The 17,036-nt window shown below is 33.0% G+C and overlaps 1 protein-coding gene across 3 annotated transcripts in view; it reads left to right on the forward strand.

The window, feature by feature from the left end:
- Nucleotides 1–17,036, forward strand: part of ATP8A1 (ATPase phospholipid transporting 8A1) — a 110,816-nt gene that overhangs the window by 59,807 nt on the left and 33,973 nt on the right. For all 3 annotated transcript variants that reach the window (XM_084286413.1, XM_084286414.1, XM_084286415.1), the window contains 6 exons: nt 4,111–4,283; nt 8,357–8,540; nt 8,641–8,751; nt 14,121–14,195; nt 14,333–14,455; nt 16,883–16,961. In XM_084286413.1, coding sequence (XP_084142539.1) covers nt 4,111–4,283; nt 8,357–8,540; nt 8,641–8,751; nt 14,121–14,195; nt 14,333–14,455; nt 16,883–16,961 — 745 coding nt within the window. The remainder of the gene's footprint in view (nt 1–4,110; nt 4,284–8,356; nt 8,541–8,640; nt 8,752–14,120; nt 14,196–14,332; nt 14,456–16,882; nt 16,962–17,036) is intronic.

Here is a 17,036-nt window from a genome sequence, read left to right on the forward strand (position 1 = left end):
CTCATCAGGAAAACTTACTGTTGAAAAGGCTTCAGGAGAAACCATTATACTAAGCTTGCCTTACTCTATATTATTTGGGTTGCTTAAGACTGGACTTAGGGAAAGAAAGGGAGAGAAAAGTGAAAGGGAAGTATGGGAATCAGCAAGATGGGAATGCTTTAACTGTACCATTCAGTGCTGGCATGTAAAAGTAGACTATAAAGTGAATTAAAAATACTTTGTACATTTTTTTTAATTAATAAGTATTTTTTTAAATATTTTGAGCAACTTAAAATAACATGTTTTCAACTTTGAAGTGTGAACTTAATCACAGTGACTTTATTTTAAATACGACTTATGTTAAGCAATATATTTTTCCTGATAAAAATTGAAAATAAACCCCCAAACATAGAACAGGCAGCAGCTATTGATTAATGTTTGGAACCAGTCTGATATAGTAAGTAACTTCTGACACTAATAGCTTGTGAGAGGTGATTTTCTTCTTTTCTTAGTTTACTTACTTGAATATCTTATGAAGGATTGTGATCACTGTTTGTTGGTATGAAAAAAATATTCTTTTTTTGATTCAAACCCTTAATTTTTGAGTTTTTCACTCCTCAGCCAATCTATAAGAATTAATAATACATTGACGAATGAATTTCAGAACTACTGCAATACTTAATCAATGGATTTGAAATACAAAGAATCGACTATTTTGTATGCGTCTTCATATGGCATGAAATAAAGTGAGGTAGTTTTATTTAACTGTTAAAAGGAGTCCAATAAGAACTCAGAAACCAAGCATTGCATGTTAACTATTTCTAGTGTGATGACTAAAAAAATCAAATGAATATATTTTAAGCAATGTATTACTTTTTTTTATTCTTAAACTGAATTATCTAATATGATAATAGTACTCAAACTGAATTTGAATACTGAATAATGATATTCAAACTTAAGTATCTAGATTGTGTAGAGATCTTTCTCTACATGCATGAAGTAAGTTCCCATTACATGGAAATGGAGATGTCATGGCAACTGAAATTGCATTTGCAAACTGGTCACTTGCAAATCCATCTGTGTTGAAGATATATGTCATGTTTTTTCAGGAATAAGTAAATGTGGTAATCAGTTTCAGGGCAAGAGGTGAGGTTTATTTAAAATAATAATAATAATAAAGTACTTTTGTGCCAATATTTTAGGAAGTAACTGTGTTAAAAGTTTTCTTCCTTGTTTGATGGTGTTTGTTTTACCATTTGGTTAATATATAACTTGTGTCCTACCGGTGGGTTTTCCCTTACTGGTATGGTTGGGATTAGATGTCAGTCTCTATTTTTAGCGTGACTAGTTGAGTCAAAATTTGCCTTGAAATCTCTGTGGGAGCAAAGTGGGCTTTAGTAGATGGTGAGAGAGGTTCTGTGATCACAGAGCCTTCAGTCAATGCAGCTGAAAGGGTGGATACAATTTCTATTTCTTTTCTGCATGCCAAAACAGCTGTCAAGAGACAATAATGATTAGTTGTAATATTATGTGTTAAGGGATATTGGCCAAAACTTTGTCTTTTTGCAGCATAGATCCACCCTTCATACTGAGACTCTGCCCTAATGTGCAGTGGAACTGTAATTCCATATGACTGCTGGACAGCCCAGCTCCCTCAGAACAGGGGGAACCGAGCAGCCATGAAACCTTGGAGAACAAGTGGTATCATGTTGTAAGAATCATGGACTGCCCAGAACTTCCCTGCCCCACAGTGTAACCTGTGTGGTTACAACCTTAGAGAACTGTTTTATGGCATTGCAGTGATAGTGGATTCTTCTTGACTTTGCTGTTATGTACCAGTGGTGTCTTCTAAAAAGGAACTAGCTCAATGCTGATCCTTCAGGGAGAGGCAGAGTCCCCTGTCCCTAAGACAGTTAACAGAACAAATGTATCCTCAATTTGGTCATTATTACAACCTTAGCGTGCAAAACACAGGAAATCAGAGTTAAAAAAAAAAAAAAAGTTTGTTTACTTTTGTCCCAGATTCATGAACTGTCTCCAAAAATAAATAATAATAATAATAATAATAATAATAAAAAAAAAAAAAAAGATCTCTTCCAACCCGAGAGATTTTTTTATATGAAGAAACAGCCTCATTTATGGAATTAAAAGAAAAATAAGTTCATCCACCCATTTTAGCATCCCTTAGGTGAATTAGAACTGGAATCACTTCCAGAAAACATTTAAATATTTCTATTTTTTTGCAACATTTGTTTTGAGACTCTGCTCCCAGGAACATCATCTTAGCTTCACAAACAAAATGTGGTTTCGGTAGTGAGTTCTTACATAAAAGAACACTGGAATTGATTTTTGCACATTAACTTCATTTGCTGCTAAATGTCAGTATATTACTGTTAGTCGTGGACAGAAAACAGTTTTATTCTTTTAATTGTGAGCTTCAAACTGAAACTAGAAAATAGTTTGATTACCCTTCAGTTTCATTGGGAAACACTTCATGGGAGTGGTGTAGAAGTAAATGAATGGATGTTTTGGTAATGCTTTTAATTGAAAGAACTGAATTTCAGCATAGATCTGACATAGAGCATAGAGCCCACAAAGGAATTTTACGGTTGGGGTAAGTGATTTGTATTGTTTGGAGGGGGCTGGTTTTTTTAACTTGTAGCATGCCAGGAGCTGCCTGACATCTCGTCTGTTTGTGGTTAAAAAACAAAAAATAAAAGCAATTTAAACAGGAGAGTTTATACTGCATGTATGATGGAGAAACAATAGATAAGAAGAATATGAAGGTACAGGCTATTGCATTGCTTAAGTGTTGTCAGAAGCTAAGCAAGCCATGAAGATAAAGAAAAATTGATACTTTTTTGTACATTGCAAGATTTCTTAATTTAAGAAGGCACTCCGCAAAACAGTTACAGAAGTTGTCCATTTTTAACACATGGTAATGTGTTACTAAAAAAAAAAAAAAAAAGTGTCACAGTGGCACCTCCTTTCCCTTGAAGTTTCTACAGAGGGGGAGACAGGGAACTTGAAGTGCAGAATTTCCCATCAGTCATATCTTCTTTTAGATAAACCAGTGAATCTTTAGAAGGCCAGTAGAAGCTAATTAGGCCAAGACCACAGACAGCAGCATGTCGAGATTATGGGATTGAGTTGGGTGGGAAAGCAGTATCATGCAGAATGCTTGAGATTTGTAATTCTCCTTGATGTTTTCTTTTTAGATGGTTACACCAAATTCTATTTACATATGCCTGATATCACAGGAGTAGCACAATTGTTTGGTTGTTATGTTGTTGTCATAGGATGTGACAATTTGTCAGATTGAATTTTTTTATAAGCACAAATTTTCATTGTTCTTGAAGCATATGTTGTATCTCTGTGAAGGCCATACATTGAAAAACATAAAACAAGCAACTTTATTTATTTTTTCTTCATGACAATCAATATAGAACTGTATTGTAACTATCTAGACCTACGCAAAGGCTAAATACAAAATACTGCTGTATGAATACAGATGAATACTGAATATAATCTGAAGTTCTTAGTACTGGCTCACAAAACAGAGACGTGAGCACGTATGAGTCAAACCTTCCTTTAGCAATTGAAAAAATGCGAAATATGACATGTAGTTGACACTGCCTTACCTTAAAACGTAAATTTAATCTAATGGGTAGAGCTTTTGGTTATAATGCATGTACTTGTATTGTGAACTATCTTTGAAATTTCTTTTACTTTTTTTCTATGTGTTTAGGACTGTTTTTTTTGTGTTTGTGAACAGTTTTTTTTCTTGCAGTATCTGTGAGTTTTCCTTCCCATAGGTATAAAGAAAACGCATTTTAGTAATATCTTTTTGCAGTCATTTATGCAACTGTTATTGCCATTCAAAGAGCATTAAAGGTTCCACAGCAATTTCTGGCAGTGTGAGAGCAATCCTACATACCTTTTGTACTGTGGTTTCTAATGGCACGACTGTTGCAAATTTGCAAATTGTTTTTTAATGGATACTATCTATTTGATAGCATAATCAAAAGAAAATTTCCTCAAGTGTATGCCAGTATTTCTGATTGCTGAAGGAATTATTAGACCTACAAATAGTAGGAATTAAAAATAATCAACACATTTTTTGTGCAATAGGGAACAAGAGAGACGCTTAGCCATCATTGCAGTACTCTTGGAGATGCTTTAAGGAAGGAAAATGATTTTGCTCTCATCATTGACGGTAAATCCCTGAAATATGCTTTGACATTTGGAGTGAGACAGTATTTCCTGGATTTGGCTTTGTCATGCAAAGCTGTTATTTGTTGCAGGTAAGGTTTACATTATTCTTTCACTACAATATATTTATTGAAAAATAATAATTAAAAATCTGTTTCTGTGTCAGAGCAAATATCTATATCCAGGTCTTCTAACCATGGAATAAAAAAAAAATGTAGTTGCTAACATTCTCAAATACAATCATTCAAGCAAAGTATTTCTGCAGTGAAGCCTGAAACAGGAGTATACCTGCCAAACCAAGTTACTGAGGTTGCATATATGCAGGAAAATCATATTATCCATAAAGAATAGTCTCAGCAAGATTAAGACACTGATCTTAACCTTAAATTGTTACTGCAGTTAACTGCAGGTTTCAATACATCTGGTTTCTTTTGTAGAGTTTTCTCCATAGGCAAGATTTTATAACCCTGCCTTTTCTCTAAGCCACAGATTACACTGCACAGAAAGTGCACAAAAATGTTAAAGGTACTATGTTGAGTGATTTGTATTTCCTGAAGTTGATGGAAACACCTTTTTATTATTATCATTATTATTCCTGGTTGTTTTGGAGTTCTTGTAATGCAATCAAGCATTTAATCTTTTCCTGTAAACATCTACTATTGGAGCTCTACGCTTACCTTAACAAGGGAAGTTTTTTGTGATTAAAGAGAAATATATACATTTTTCAAACATAAACAATATAAAAGCAGTTTGGCTTGCCTTTTAACATTCTTGTATTTATATTAAGGACTGTATAATTGATAGCTTGTGCGTTTTGGGACCTACTTGCATTTTTATGGCTTTAAACACAAAAACCACAAACATCTCCTGAGTAGTACATCACCTCTTCTACATTCAAATGACTGAACTAAAAGGGAAGTTGGGTGATTAGTAGCTAGATAAATACAAACTGCTCCTGTTGACTTTCAAAGAACTTGGCTTAGCCCAAGCGATTTATCTATCAGAAAGCAGAAGCGAGGACTTTTCTTTACAAGATCATTGGCAACACAGATAGGATATCTTTATTAGAAATGCAATAAAAAAAATCCAGAACTGTGGAAATAGCTGTTATTTTCATCAGTGTCTGAGGTAACTATTAGAAGGATTACCAGTTAATGCTCTCAGAACATTTTTCAATGTTTTAACCTCTGTAGTAGTATGGAAAAAGCTGTTGGGTATATTAAAACAGGAGCAGTAAATTCAGAAACAAAGTATTCAGGCTCATCTACAAGCCCAATATCCTGCTGTTTCTCAATATAAAAGTGCCGTAAATGTGAGTTCTTAGAGTTCATGTACTTCTGAAAGTTTTAGAGATGTCTGTGTATTTGTTACATGCAGTTCCATTTTGTTTTATGTAGGGTACTCTGATAATAATTGCTTTAGAAAAAGAATCTATGGAAAAGGAAGTCTGGATTTTGTACAAGAACAAAGTAATTCTTGGAATTCGGCATCATTTCTTCCAAAATTCAGATCTTCCTTCAATAAATTAAGCTTCTTGCCTATTATCTACCTATTTATTATCTATCTAAAGGAAGAGGCCTGGAGTGCATAAAAGTAAAAACTGTTGTAAATACACCTTAGTAGGCTGTCTTTTGATTAATAAGTAAGTAGAAGGTGCTTGTGTTCAGGTACAGAGTTTAATGATATTCATTAAAATAAAACATTCATCTCAAAATTGCTGTGTTCAAAGTAGACCTATTTTTCTGCCTTGCAAAAGGAAAAGTAAATGGGTTTGTAGCATCCAAATAGATACCTGGATCATATGATCTTCCTATCCTTTCTGTCAAGTAGTGTGTTCTGTTTGTGATTTTTAGTGTTGTTTTTTTTTTGTGTGTGTGTGTGTTTTTATTATTATTTTTATTTTTAAGCCTTAGCTTTGTAGTCAAGCTCCAAGATTCAAGCACTTCTTCAAACTAAGGTCTTACACTGATCACAGTTTATCCTGTGTATAAACATGCTTGTCATGGCAATGAGGGAAAGTTGGAGTCTTGTGCTTGTTTTGTTGTTTCCAGTTTTGCTCATTATAACAAATAAAAAGCAGTAGATGGGTGTAGAACTGCTATTTCAACACTGTTCCTTTTTCTTCTTTCCTCGATTTGAAACTACCTTTTGTGCTGTTTGAAGAGACATTATTGTTGTTTTTATTGAACTGTGAAACCATTGTAGGGTATTTTGTACGTATTGTTGCCTTTTATTGCTAACTTTTCTGTGATAAAACAACAAAAGGAAGGTTTCTGTTCTAGTAGCATTTTCCTTACCACTTCTGTATTTCCATAATACATTTAGATCATCTGGTTTCAATGCATGTCTAGGTATATGCTCTGACATACTTTGTGGTTGTTTAAAAATTGGCTGCAGGTTTCAAACTAAAATATTTGCTTGTAGCACTCACTGTTCCAGTATGTGCGTTTTTAATATCACATGTTTCAGAAAAATCAAAATTCTATCTTTTTTTTTTATTAATGCTCCATCTTCCATAAATAAAATTGCCTCTCCTTGTTTCTGAGCATGAAAACAAAAAACATTTTAAGTTTTAAAAAAACATTTAAAAATACTGATTTTTAAATGTTAAATGTTAAAAAACATTTTAAGATAATATAAATCACTTAAATATGGCATCCTGACTAAATGAAAGCATAGGCCTCTTTTCTATCCATGTAAAAGCACTGAAAATTTTAAGCAGTCGGTTTTAAAAGTACAAATTACATCACTTTCTTTGAAGTTTTCAGACTGTGTTCACTTGTTCAGAGGCATTTATTACCAATGAATTCTTAATAAGAGTAGCCATAACACAGATGAAGCTGACAAATACTCAGTAGACATTTCACTTCAAAAAACTGCGTATGTTATTAATTCCAAGCAGATGTTTGGCTTAAAGACTTAGACAAACTAAATTCCATCTCTGTATTGGCTTCTAACTAATGTGTGCAACAAGAATGTTGAATTGATTATTCTGTAGTAAAAAATGTACAGCTAAGAGTAAACAAATTGAACAGAAGGTATTTTTTATTGGTTTCATAAATTCAGGTGTATCCAGTGAACACTTTTGCTTTCACCTGGCAATGAAAGTGCCATCCTCCAGCTGCCTCTATAATGTTTTCTGAAAGGGAAATAGGCCACTGTTCCTGGAAAGCTGAAAAGATTAAAAAGTTCTCAGTTAAAGAATCTTCTGCAGAAGCTGGCTAGGGCTGGTCTTGAGACTCATCAGCAGTGTTCAAATAAAATTTAAAAAAATCTTAGAAATACCTCTTGATATGGTTAGACCATGAAAATTCTTTTGAAGGATTGTTGTCCAGAAGCTTTCATCCCAAGCTCACCACAAGGTTGTACTCATCCCAAGTACCCTTCTCAAAAATCTAATAGCATGTGTTACATAAGCTGATGAATAAAGTAACTAAATAGCTACCTTCTATACAGAGTCTGTATTATTTTTCACTTGTTTTATTTTATTTTTTTACAATTAAATTTTATGAAACCTCTTTCTGACTTACTGCACTTAAAGATTAAGAAATTTTACTTAATTAGCATAGAATAGGAATTGGGTTTCTTTTCAGCTGATGGGGCATCACCCACATTGATCTTTGAGGAGGTGTTCTCTGGTACATGGAGAGGAGAACTAGAATTACTACAAGGACATTACTGAAACCCAATGGGGATTAGAATACTGTATGTGAGCAAAGGCAAGCATAGACACACTTGTCATTTGTTCCTGTTTATTCTGACATCTCTTTCTTAAAAATCTTATTGTTTATTTATAAAATAAATATTCTAACAGAGGGAAATAAAAAGCATAAAAGTTAAATATGAAACAATCTACAGTTATGCAAAGTTAATACTGTTAGTGGCAGTGTTGGGGTTTCTTCCAGTACTGCATTTTAGGGGCCCATTGCTGTTTGATTTGTGTATCTCTAGTCCTATTAATAGCTTGCTTCCACAAATCCAAGATTTCTGTGAATTTTTTAGGAAATGTGCTTTTAGCATATAGCCTAAAGGCCAACAACAAGATGATGTCGCTGATTGCAATGTTAGTTAACCTGTTTTTATTGCCTTTTTGAGAAATATGTATGTTTAGCAAGTGCATTCATTTGAAAGTTCTGTGTTATTTTTTTCCCCTGTTATACTTTAGGGTATCTCCACTTCAAAAATCTGAAGTTGTAGAAATGGTCAAAAAACAAGTTAAGGTAGTAACTCTAGCAATTGGTGATGGAGCAAATGATGTTAGTATGATACAAACAGCACATGTTGGTGTTGGTATTAGTGGAAATGAAGGTCTACAGGCTGCTAATTCTTCAGACTACTCAATTGCTCAGGTAAGTCATTACACTGTAAAATACTACAATAAAGTTTAATATTGGATAAATATCAGTCTATACGTGTTCTAAATGTATGTTTGTTTCCCATTTTTTGCAGTTCAAGTATTTGAAGAACTTGTTGTTGGTTCATGGTGCCTGGAATTATAACAGAGTAGCTAAATGCATCTTGTATTGTTTCTACAAGAACATAGTCCTTTATATTATCGAGGTAATTTTACAGTAAAGTAAATTTTACTTTATAAAATTAAAATCTTATTTTGAGCTTCTGGTTATTCTATATGATTTTTAAGAAGCATTTAAATGTCAGTAAACACTAATACTGAATCTTCAATAAACCGATATTAGAATTATTTTTTTTTATTTTAAAAAATCCCAGCAGTAGTCTTACTACTAAGTACTAAATATCTAGTATTAGTACTGAATATTTGTACTGCAACATACTTATTAAAATTCTGTGCCTTTCACATCATTTCAGTACCTAAGTAGCCTTAAATTTACCAAGAGGTTTGTACTCTTAAGCTCTTTATAGAGCAGGTGTCATTAACTGTCTAATTTGCAAACTGAAGACCTTTTTCAGGTCACTGTTGAACTTCACAATGCTGTTCAGAACAATCCTTAGGGTTCTTATATGCATGCTTAATTACACAGAGGCATACTTTATACTTGTTGTTGTGGTAACCATGCCTCTTTAGACTCTATTTTATGAATTGAATACTTTACTTAAGGTAGCTGGCCTAGTTTTCTCACCTGAGATTTTAAGCAGAATGGGATCTTGTGAAAAATCCTGTAGTACGAGAGGACTGTACTGTGATAAACATATGCCTATTGGTTTGTATAGTTAAGACAGCATGTACAGCTGTAGTTTTCATGACCACATTGCAACCTTACAATTTTCAATATACCATTTAACAGTTTTATTAAAATGTTTTTCCCCCTTCATTTACTGTTCTTCTTTCAACAGTCTCTTCCTTTCTCCTTCCTTGCTTTCTTATAACCAAATATGTCTAATAACAATATTTATGTTTGATTGAAAGTTTAAATTAACAATGATGCTATGGGTTAAAAATGCAAAAATATTTCTGTTAGACATGATCTAAACATTAGGTTAATACTTTTGATTTTGATATTTATGCAGGTGATCTTATACTGTTGCAATATCTGAAAATACTTAAAACTTGGTATTTTATTATGCTTATAATAAATATATTCTGTGTAAGTGTAACCAAAAAGTATGCATTTTTCTTAACATGTTTTTAAATTTTTCTAAGTTTCCCTTTCTTCTTTATCATGTTATTAATGTAAATAAATTTCAATGCAAGTAGCAACAAGTTTATAGACTCTTTAGAAAAACTTACAAATATCTAATTAAATGATCTTACTTCTAAAAGTAAGCAGTAGCTCTTATATCAATATTTATTTTTTTCAAATTGTTCAACTTTTTAGTCAAAGCACTATTAATGTATATTTTGCGTTTATAGAAAAAGTTATTAAACTGGGCTTTAGAAAATATTCCTTATTTTTCTTAATTTGTCTAAATGTCATTGTCACCCGCAAACATTTATATCTTATTTAAGTTAAAAATTTAAATATCTCACCACTTGTATTCTTTCTGATAAACTTAAATGCAAGGTACAGGCATCACAGAGTAAAAATACAAAATACTAGAAAAAGTAATCTCTACTTGCTGAACAGATGGAAAGGCAAAGAGATCATTTTAATGTGGATTATGACCCTTTATATATAATGCATACAAACATTTTATCATATACTCCTTTTCTGGAAGACGAGAAGACTTCTACTTCAATTCCTACGTACCCAACATTTGTCAGTTCAAAATCTTTCACAGATGTTAATAGCTCATGTCAATACTGTGAGTGAATGGGCAGAAATTCATCACTGAATGTCTCTGGAAGGGACAACTGCCAGTCTTGAATCTCTCTTTTCAGTTTTTTGTACAGATCAGGCGTGGGAGCAGAGAGCTCAATGAGTATTTGTAAGCTGCTGCTTAATATGCAGAAATGCTACATCAGGAAAACGTCTGTGAAGCTTTTGTGACCACGCCTCTTCTGTCTTGGAATTTAGAAAATAGTTCTATGAAAGACATGTCTGGAAGTTTTTGTTTGTTTAAGGTTTCTTTTTGTCAGCTAACAATAATTCATAATATCTACCTTTACTTAATATATGTGTTATATTTTTAAACATCTGCACAGTACTAATCAAAGGAGTAATATAATAGATTCCATGTAGTCTAAAATACAACCTTTTTCCTAAGCAATTATGGGGTGATATGAACTGAGCGCCATTAGTTTCTTGGTTTAGAAAATGCTAAGGGTCTGAAGTAGTACTTCATGCGCACTGATTAGTGTTTATCAACATTTAAACTCCTATTGATAAGAAATTAGAAGTGGTCAGTAATAACTTTCCTTCCACTCCCTTACAACTCAATAGATATTTAAATATGTACCTTATCTTTAGTATGGAAGTAGTCCACATAACATCAGAAGTTATATACTGAATGCAGAAGTTATATATGCATGCAGCCTGTAGTGTTTGTGCCCACTTTCATGTATTACATGCATTGAAAACTTAGCAATGTAAAGACCTGCATTGAGGTCCATCTCATTTTGCATATGCTGCAAAGCTAAGTCTTTCCTATCCAAAGAAGGTCTGTACCATTGAACTACAAAATGATCTGAACCTCTACTTCTTCCCAACATACAGTCTAAATTGCTTCTCAGACACACATCTCCTTTCCTTCTGTTATAGTGGTGCTTGATTAGTAATTTGATATGCCCTAAGTATCTGCATCTGCCCCCAAATTACCTTGATGTACAATATGTCATAAAAACTCATATTTTTCTGATACAGCTGCCTTCATTCTCCATCATAATCAGGATGAAATACACTTGTCCATAATTAAATTTCCAACTGGGAACCAAGGAACTGTTTTTTGTCACTATTAATACTGTACTCATCTCTGTAGAGTTTGTTTGCCATGTAAGGTTAAGGTCATTTGCTAGGGTCAAAGGTTCGGAAGTTAGGGTAAGTATCTGACTTACTTTCCTCCCCTCTTGCATTTTGAGATGAGGGCTGTAGTTACCCTTGCTCCTACTTCCCCTTAACCTCTACCCTCTATGGAGCTGCTAATTATTTTGGAGCAGAAGTAAATCCATGTTTCTTCTTAGATGTTAAAAATACTCACTCTTATAGTAGCCTATCTGGTATTCCACTAAATAGTAGGATTTCTACTAGAGGGCACTAATCGATTTTTAGCTACATTTGAAGGGTTCGCTGCCCATTTTGTTGACAGATTCAACATGAACTCTCTGACCAAGAGTTGTGCCAGTTCCTTACACTGAAAGTTTTAACTGAAATGCCTGTAACTTATGTGCTTTCTTTGGAAGAAAGTAAATGCTAAGCTTTCAGGAAGCTAATGTTATTCGTTACAGGATTTCATTACAACTCTACAGTAAAACTGCAGTTTTCAGAGTTCTAATAGCTTGAAAATTTTAATTTAAATTATGTACAAAATAAAACTGAAAGCAACAGGGTATTTGAGGAATGAAGTGCTATATAACATTTCAAAGAGCCTTGTTAGCAACTTAATATATGGCATTTTGTGGTAAATAAAAATACTTGTATTTCTTTAAAACTGTCACTTAGCGTCACTTACATTTAGTAATAGAGAGTATGTGGAATAGATTCACTATATGTATTTAGGCATAGCGAAATCACAACAGAAAGTTCATGGTGGTTTTTTTCTTTGTTTTTGTTTTACAGATACTCCTTGGTTATGACAGCTCAAATATATGTCTACTTGTTTTAGTTTATTTTATTTCTAGTGTACTTCTGTTAAACTGTCTGAAATTACCAGCAAAGAGGCATATATGTTTATGCCTGGTTACTGAGTCATGTGTTCTTTATTAATACAGTCCTTTTCCATCACTCTAAACCCTTTCAAATTAAGAATCTTCAAAAGGAGTAAATCATGTAATGGTGTCTGTCCTTTATTCCCCTCTCAAGAGCCATCTTCCTATCGGGAGTAAAATAATGTAGGAACTACTTGTAATCAGAAGGTTGAAAAGAGAGAAGGCAATTGAGGAACACAACTTGTATCCAACAGTAGTGATGAGGTTCTGGATTAGATTCACACTTTTAGCTTAATGTAAAATATCAAAAAACTTCTGCTGATGTTTAGTAAGGAACACTCATTCCCTCCTACTCAACTGCTGAGAAAATGCTGCTAGTAAATGTCTTCTACATTTACCACAGTGGAATCATAACTCCTGTTTCAAAAATCCAAAATCAAAATACACAGGGTTTAATAAAAATCTGATTCATCAACTGCTATAAAGCAATTCTGTAAAATAATATTGCTTTTTCCATGAATACACTGTAACATAATAAAGAAGAATGCTTGTTGCAACAAAAGTTACTTAGCATTAAGACTTCTAAAACTTAACTGTATTTTATATCTTTGTATTGTAGGCTCTAATGATTGTAATTTTGTACAATGTCATGTTCCAATAATTGGACATAAATATATATACTTTTTATTGGTTATACAAACAGCAGTTTTAACTGGATTATTATTCTCCTTTTTAGTGCTAATAGTTGCTAACTTCCATTCTTTTTCTATCTCAAAGTATTTACAAAAATGTTCAGACATTCCTCCGTGTGATAAGAGAATATGAGTTTGTTCATAGGATCTGGTTATCTGGATGCCAGCCTGTGTACATATTGATAAACAGTTAATTTGTAGTAATTCATACTTTCATAATGAAGTCGATTGAAATGTGCAGTGTAGCACGGTCTCTGCACAGTGACATGCTTCTTCTCCACTGTCATTGAACTAATATAAACATGAAGTAAGAAGTATAAGAAGGCAGTCATGCTGTATGCTGGTACTGAAAAACATGAGAAAGTGTGTCAGCATTCTTTTCAAATTAATTTTTTTATTCATTAACCAAAAAGTGATAAAACTTATAAAACAGAAGAGATTTCCAACTGCTTCTACAATATTCTGTAACTGAGTCAGTGCTTGTTACATTTTAGTTGATTTAGTGCTCTGGTAAAGCCTCGTGATCTCATGAGTTGCTTCTGTGAAAAAGGAGTATTGGTAATAGTTTTCATTTCCAAACTACAGCTTGCTAAGAATTCCGTAAGTTAGGAGGTTTGTTAATGATTAGAAGATGAGTGCTTCTGTAGGTGTTTCCTCTCTTTTATTTCCTCTGTGTTTCTCAGAACTCATTAAGACTTATAATACAATACAAATGCAGTGAGCTAAATTACTGTTAACTGCTTAAAGTATAGAAAATTCCATCTGAAAATAGCTACCTCCCTGAAATGTTTTCATATTTAGAAATTTAGAATTGCTCACATACTGGACTAGATTGTCATCATTTGTTCTGAAAGCAAGTCATTTTTGTACTACTTTTTTCATATAGGTTTAAACCAAAACATTCTCAGCTGTGTTGTAAATGTGTTCTAGAAATACCCCTTTTTGTGAAGCTCAAGAAAAATCTTCTTATCAGACCTTGTAAGACATTTGAGTAATACAATTCTCCTCTTTTTCAGATCTGGTTTGCTTTTGTCAATGGCTTTTCTGGACAAATTCTTTTTGAAAGATGGTGTATAGGTCTTTACAATGTGGTAAGATAATTTTTGTGTTTTCATTTTGGACCATAATTATGAAAGTTTCTTGAGTAAGCAACTACCAAGCAATCCTTAAGCAAGTCCTCACCTCTCAAGTTTTATATGTTTGTTTGGTTTTTTAATCTATGTTCTAGATGTTTACAGCAATGCCACCACTAACTCTTGGAATATTTGAGAGATCCTGCCGGAAAGAAAACATGCTGAAATATCCCGAGTTATATAAGACTTCCCAAAATGCACTGGACTTTAATACCAAGGTAGATAAAAAAAATCAAATGTAATTAAAGCAGAAGTTAATGGCAATTCAGTATAATTATCTGTTTTATTTCTCACAGTTTAAAAATTGAGAGGATTTTTATTGCTACTGTTTCCAGATGTATACTTGTCTATAAATAATACAAATTGTATTTATCCAATTTTAGAAAGAGACAACAAGCATTTTTTTCAGCTCTGATTTTTTTTTTCCTCTACTGGCAATAAAGCTGTCTTCTACAGGCAGAAGTGATTAGACCTCTCTGTCATTGGTGTGTATGTATTTGTACTGTTATATGGAAATGGATTGCTGAAGCCTGTGGAGAAGTGTTGCAGAGGACAATAAAAACTGTCATTAGATTTGTAGAGGGAGGGACTTCGTACTATTCTTTGTCAATTTGGAGTTGTGATTTTACGGTTTAATTTTGAGATTTGGAAAAAAAACTTGGGGCAGTTAAAATGCATCACCGTGGATCAAAAGAAATCAGGCCACTTTTGGTGGAAAATGGTCAACATTCATCTTGGATGTGAAATTGGACAAGAATGTAGGGGTTATATATAAAATATGCATAGTTTCTCTAGACTTTTCCATAAATAATCTGTATTAAAAGAATTAAACTTTTTCTGGAATCTGCAATTTCATGAATACTGTGATGTTTGTATTAGCTCATTCTAATTTGATTTAATTTGATTTTTCTACATATAATTAGGACATCCGAAGTAATGTCATTATATAATGTACCTGGGAGACATTTTTAGTTTTTCACTGAATTAGCTATGCCTATAAGCGATGATTTGTAGTAGATGTGGAGAGCTGATGCAGCGTTCTGAGATTCATGTCTGTGCCAAACGTATTATGAAATTGGAGAGAATTATTTATCTAAACTATCCCCACTCACAGAAGCATGTTAGATTCTTCTTCTTCCTCGCTTCCTCTTTCCTTTCTCCCACAAAACCAAACCTGAAAATTGTAAGGAAACCAGGGAATAGTTTCTGTCACTTCACAGTGACTTAAGACTTTTACAAATATAAGACTTTTCACGGTCCATTGCTAAAGCCACTTCTGTGTTGTGATAGTTTAAATACAATAATGTATGTCATGAGATACAGTTGTTGGATTTTCTGTTTTTAAATTATAACTCTAATACAATTTTTATTATTGCACAGATGTATTGTTGGCTTCATTGGAAATTCTGAGGCTGTTCCCATACAATGCTCATTAGGAGTAAATGTCTACAAAATTCCCAGCTATATAAGTTGAATAGTTGGTGTTAAAGATTTGGAAACATGACTGCCTTGAATGTTGATGCAGATGTTTGTTATGGTAAAAGGGATCAAAGGTTATGAGGTCATGACAGAGGTTAAAGGATTAGCATGTGACAATAAGAGTTGGTCAGGAAAATGGAAAAGTAGAACTAATTTTTCTTGCATCCACCTGTGCTTTCTGTCAAATAAAAACTTCTGGTAATGACATAGCAAGAGGGAGAGACAAAGGTTAATGAGTAGCACAAGTTCAAATGTGCAAAGTGTTGGAGTGTAAATTGGATCATTCAGCCTAGTGTAGTTGTATAGTCTAACAAAGGGCTGAGATGTTGTGGAAAATGTTGTGAGGCAGGCAACTTAATTTCAATTGTTTGAACACCTTAATTCATAATACACATTAGTTAGTTACAACAAAGTCTATGACTGTCAAATGCATTGCTAATGAAAAAACGATTGCTATCCTGAAGGACACAGGTTACATATTTTTGATTGAGTCTTTTTATATCTTTGTACGATATATATTGTAGAAAGCATCAGTAGATTGTTTCTGCTTAAACTTAATACAGTTCTTTTTGAAAGATCTTTTTATAAAACATAAAATATGCTTGAAAGTGAAATTCAAATTATTTGGCAAACACATTAAAGGGAATTCAATATGATGAAGCTATGCACTTCAAGAATGGAGCTTGTAAGGAGAAATCCTAGGAAGATATAATTATTTGTCCTTTTCTGATTTCTTTGCATGTGGAAATATGTAGACAGGTAGACACAGAACTTGGGGTTATTGTTCTGTTATTTCTTATTACACAAGATGTAAATTATAAAAACTGAAGTAATTTTAGTTCCCTAATTAGAATGCAGCAATAGTTCCAGTTGTCTGGTTTAGCTTATTTTTTCTGATGGTATTCCCATATGCATACATTTTAATTTCCCTTCTGATTTGAAATTAAAAGGAGGAGATAATACACACTTTTTTTCAAAACATAAAAAATAAACAAATGACCCATGAAGAGCTAAGAGGCAGAAAGTGCCTGTCAGTTATATTACTTCACAGTGGTGGCCTGACAGAAACACATTTTGTGAATCTAACACACAGATAAAAAGAAAGGTCAGGGTTCACAGAGCTAGTTTATTGCAAATGGTTCTCATGGATTTCTCTTTTCCCTTAGGTTTTCTGGGTTCATTGTTTAAATGGCCTCTTCCACTCATTCATTCTATTTTGGTTTCCACTAAAAGCCCTCCAGCATGGTAAGTGTTATGAAAAAATAAAAATATAAATCTTCAAAGGTACTACATTTCTAAATACCTTTTTTCTTAGTAATG

This window comes from Netta rufina, assembly GCF_964035555.1.
Source record: "Netta rufina genome assembly, chromosome: 4".
In the NCBI taxonomy this organism is placed as follows: Eukaryota; Metazoa; Chordata; class Aves; order Anseriformes; family Anatidae; genus Netta; species Netta rufina.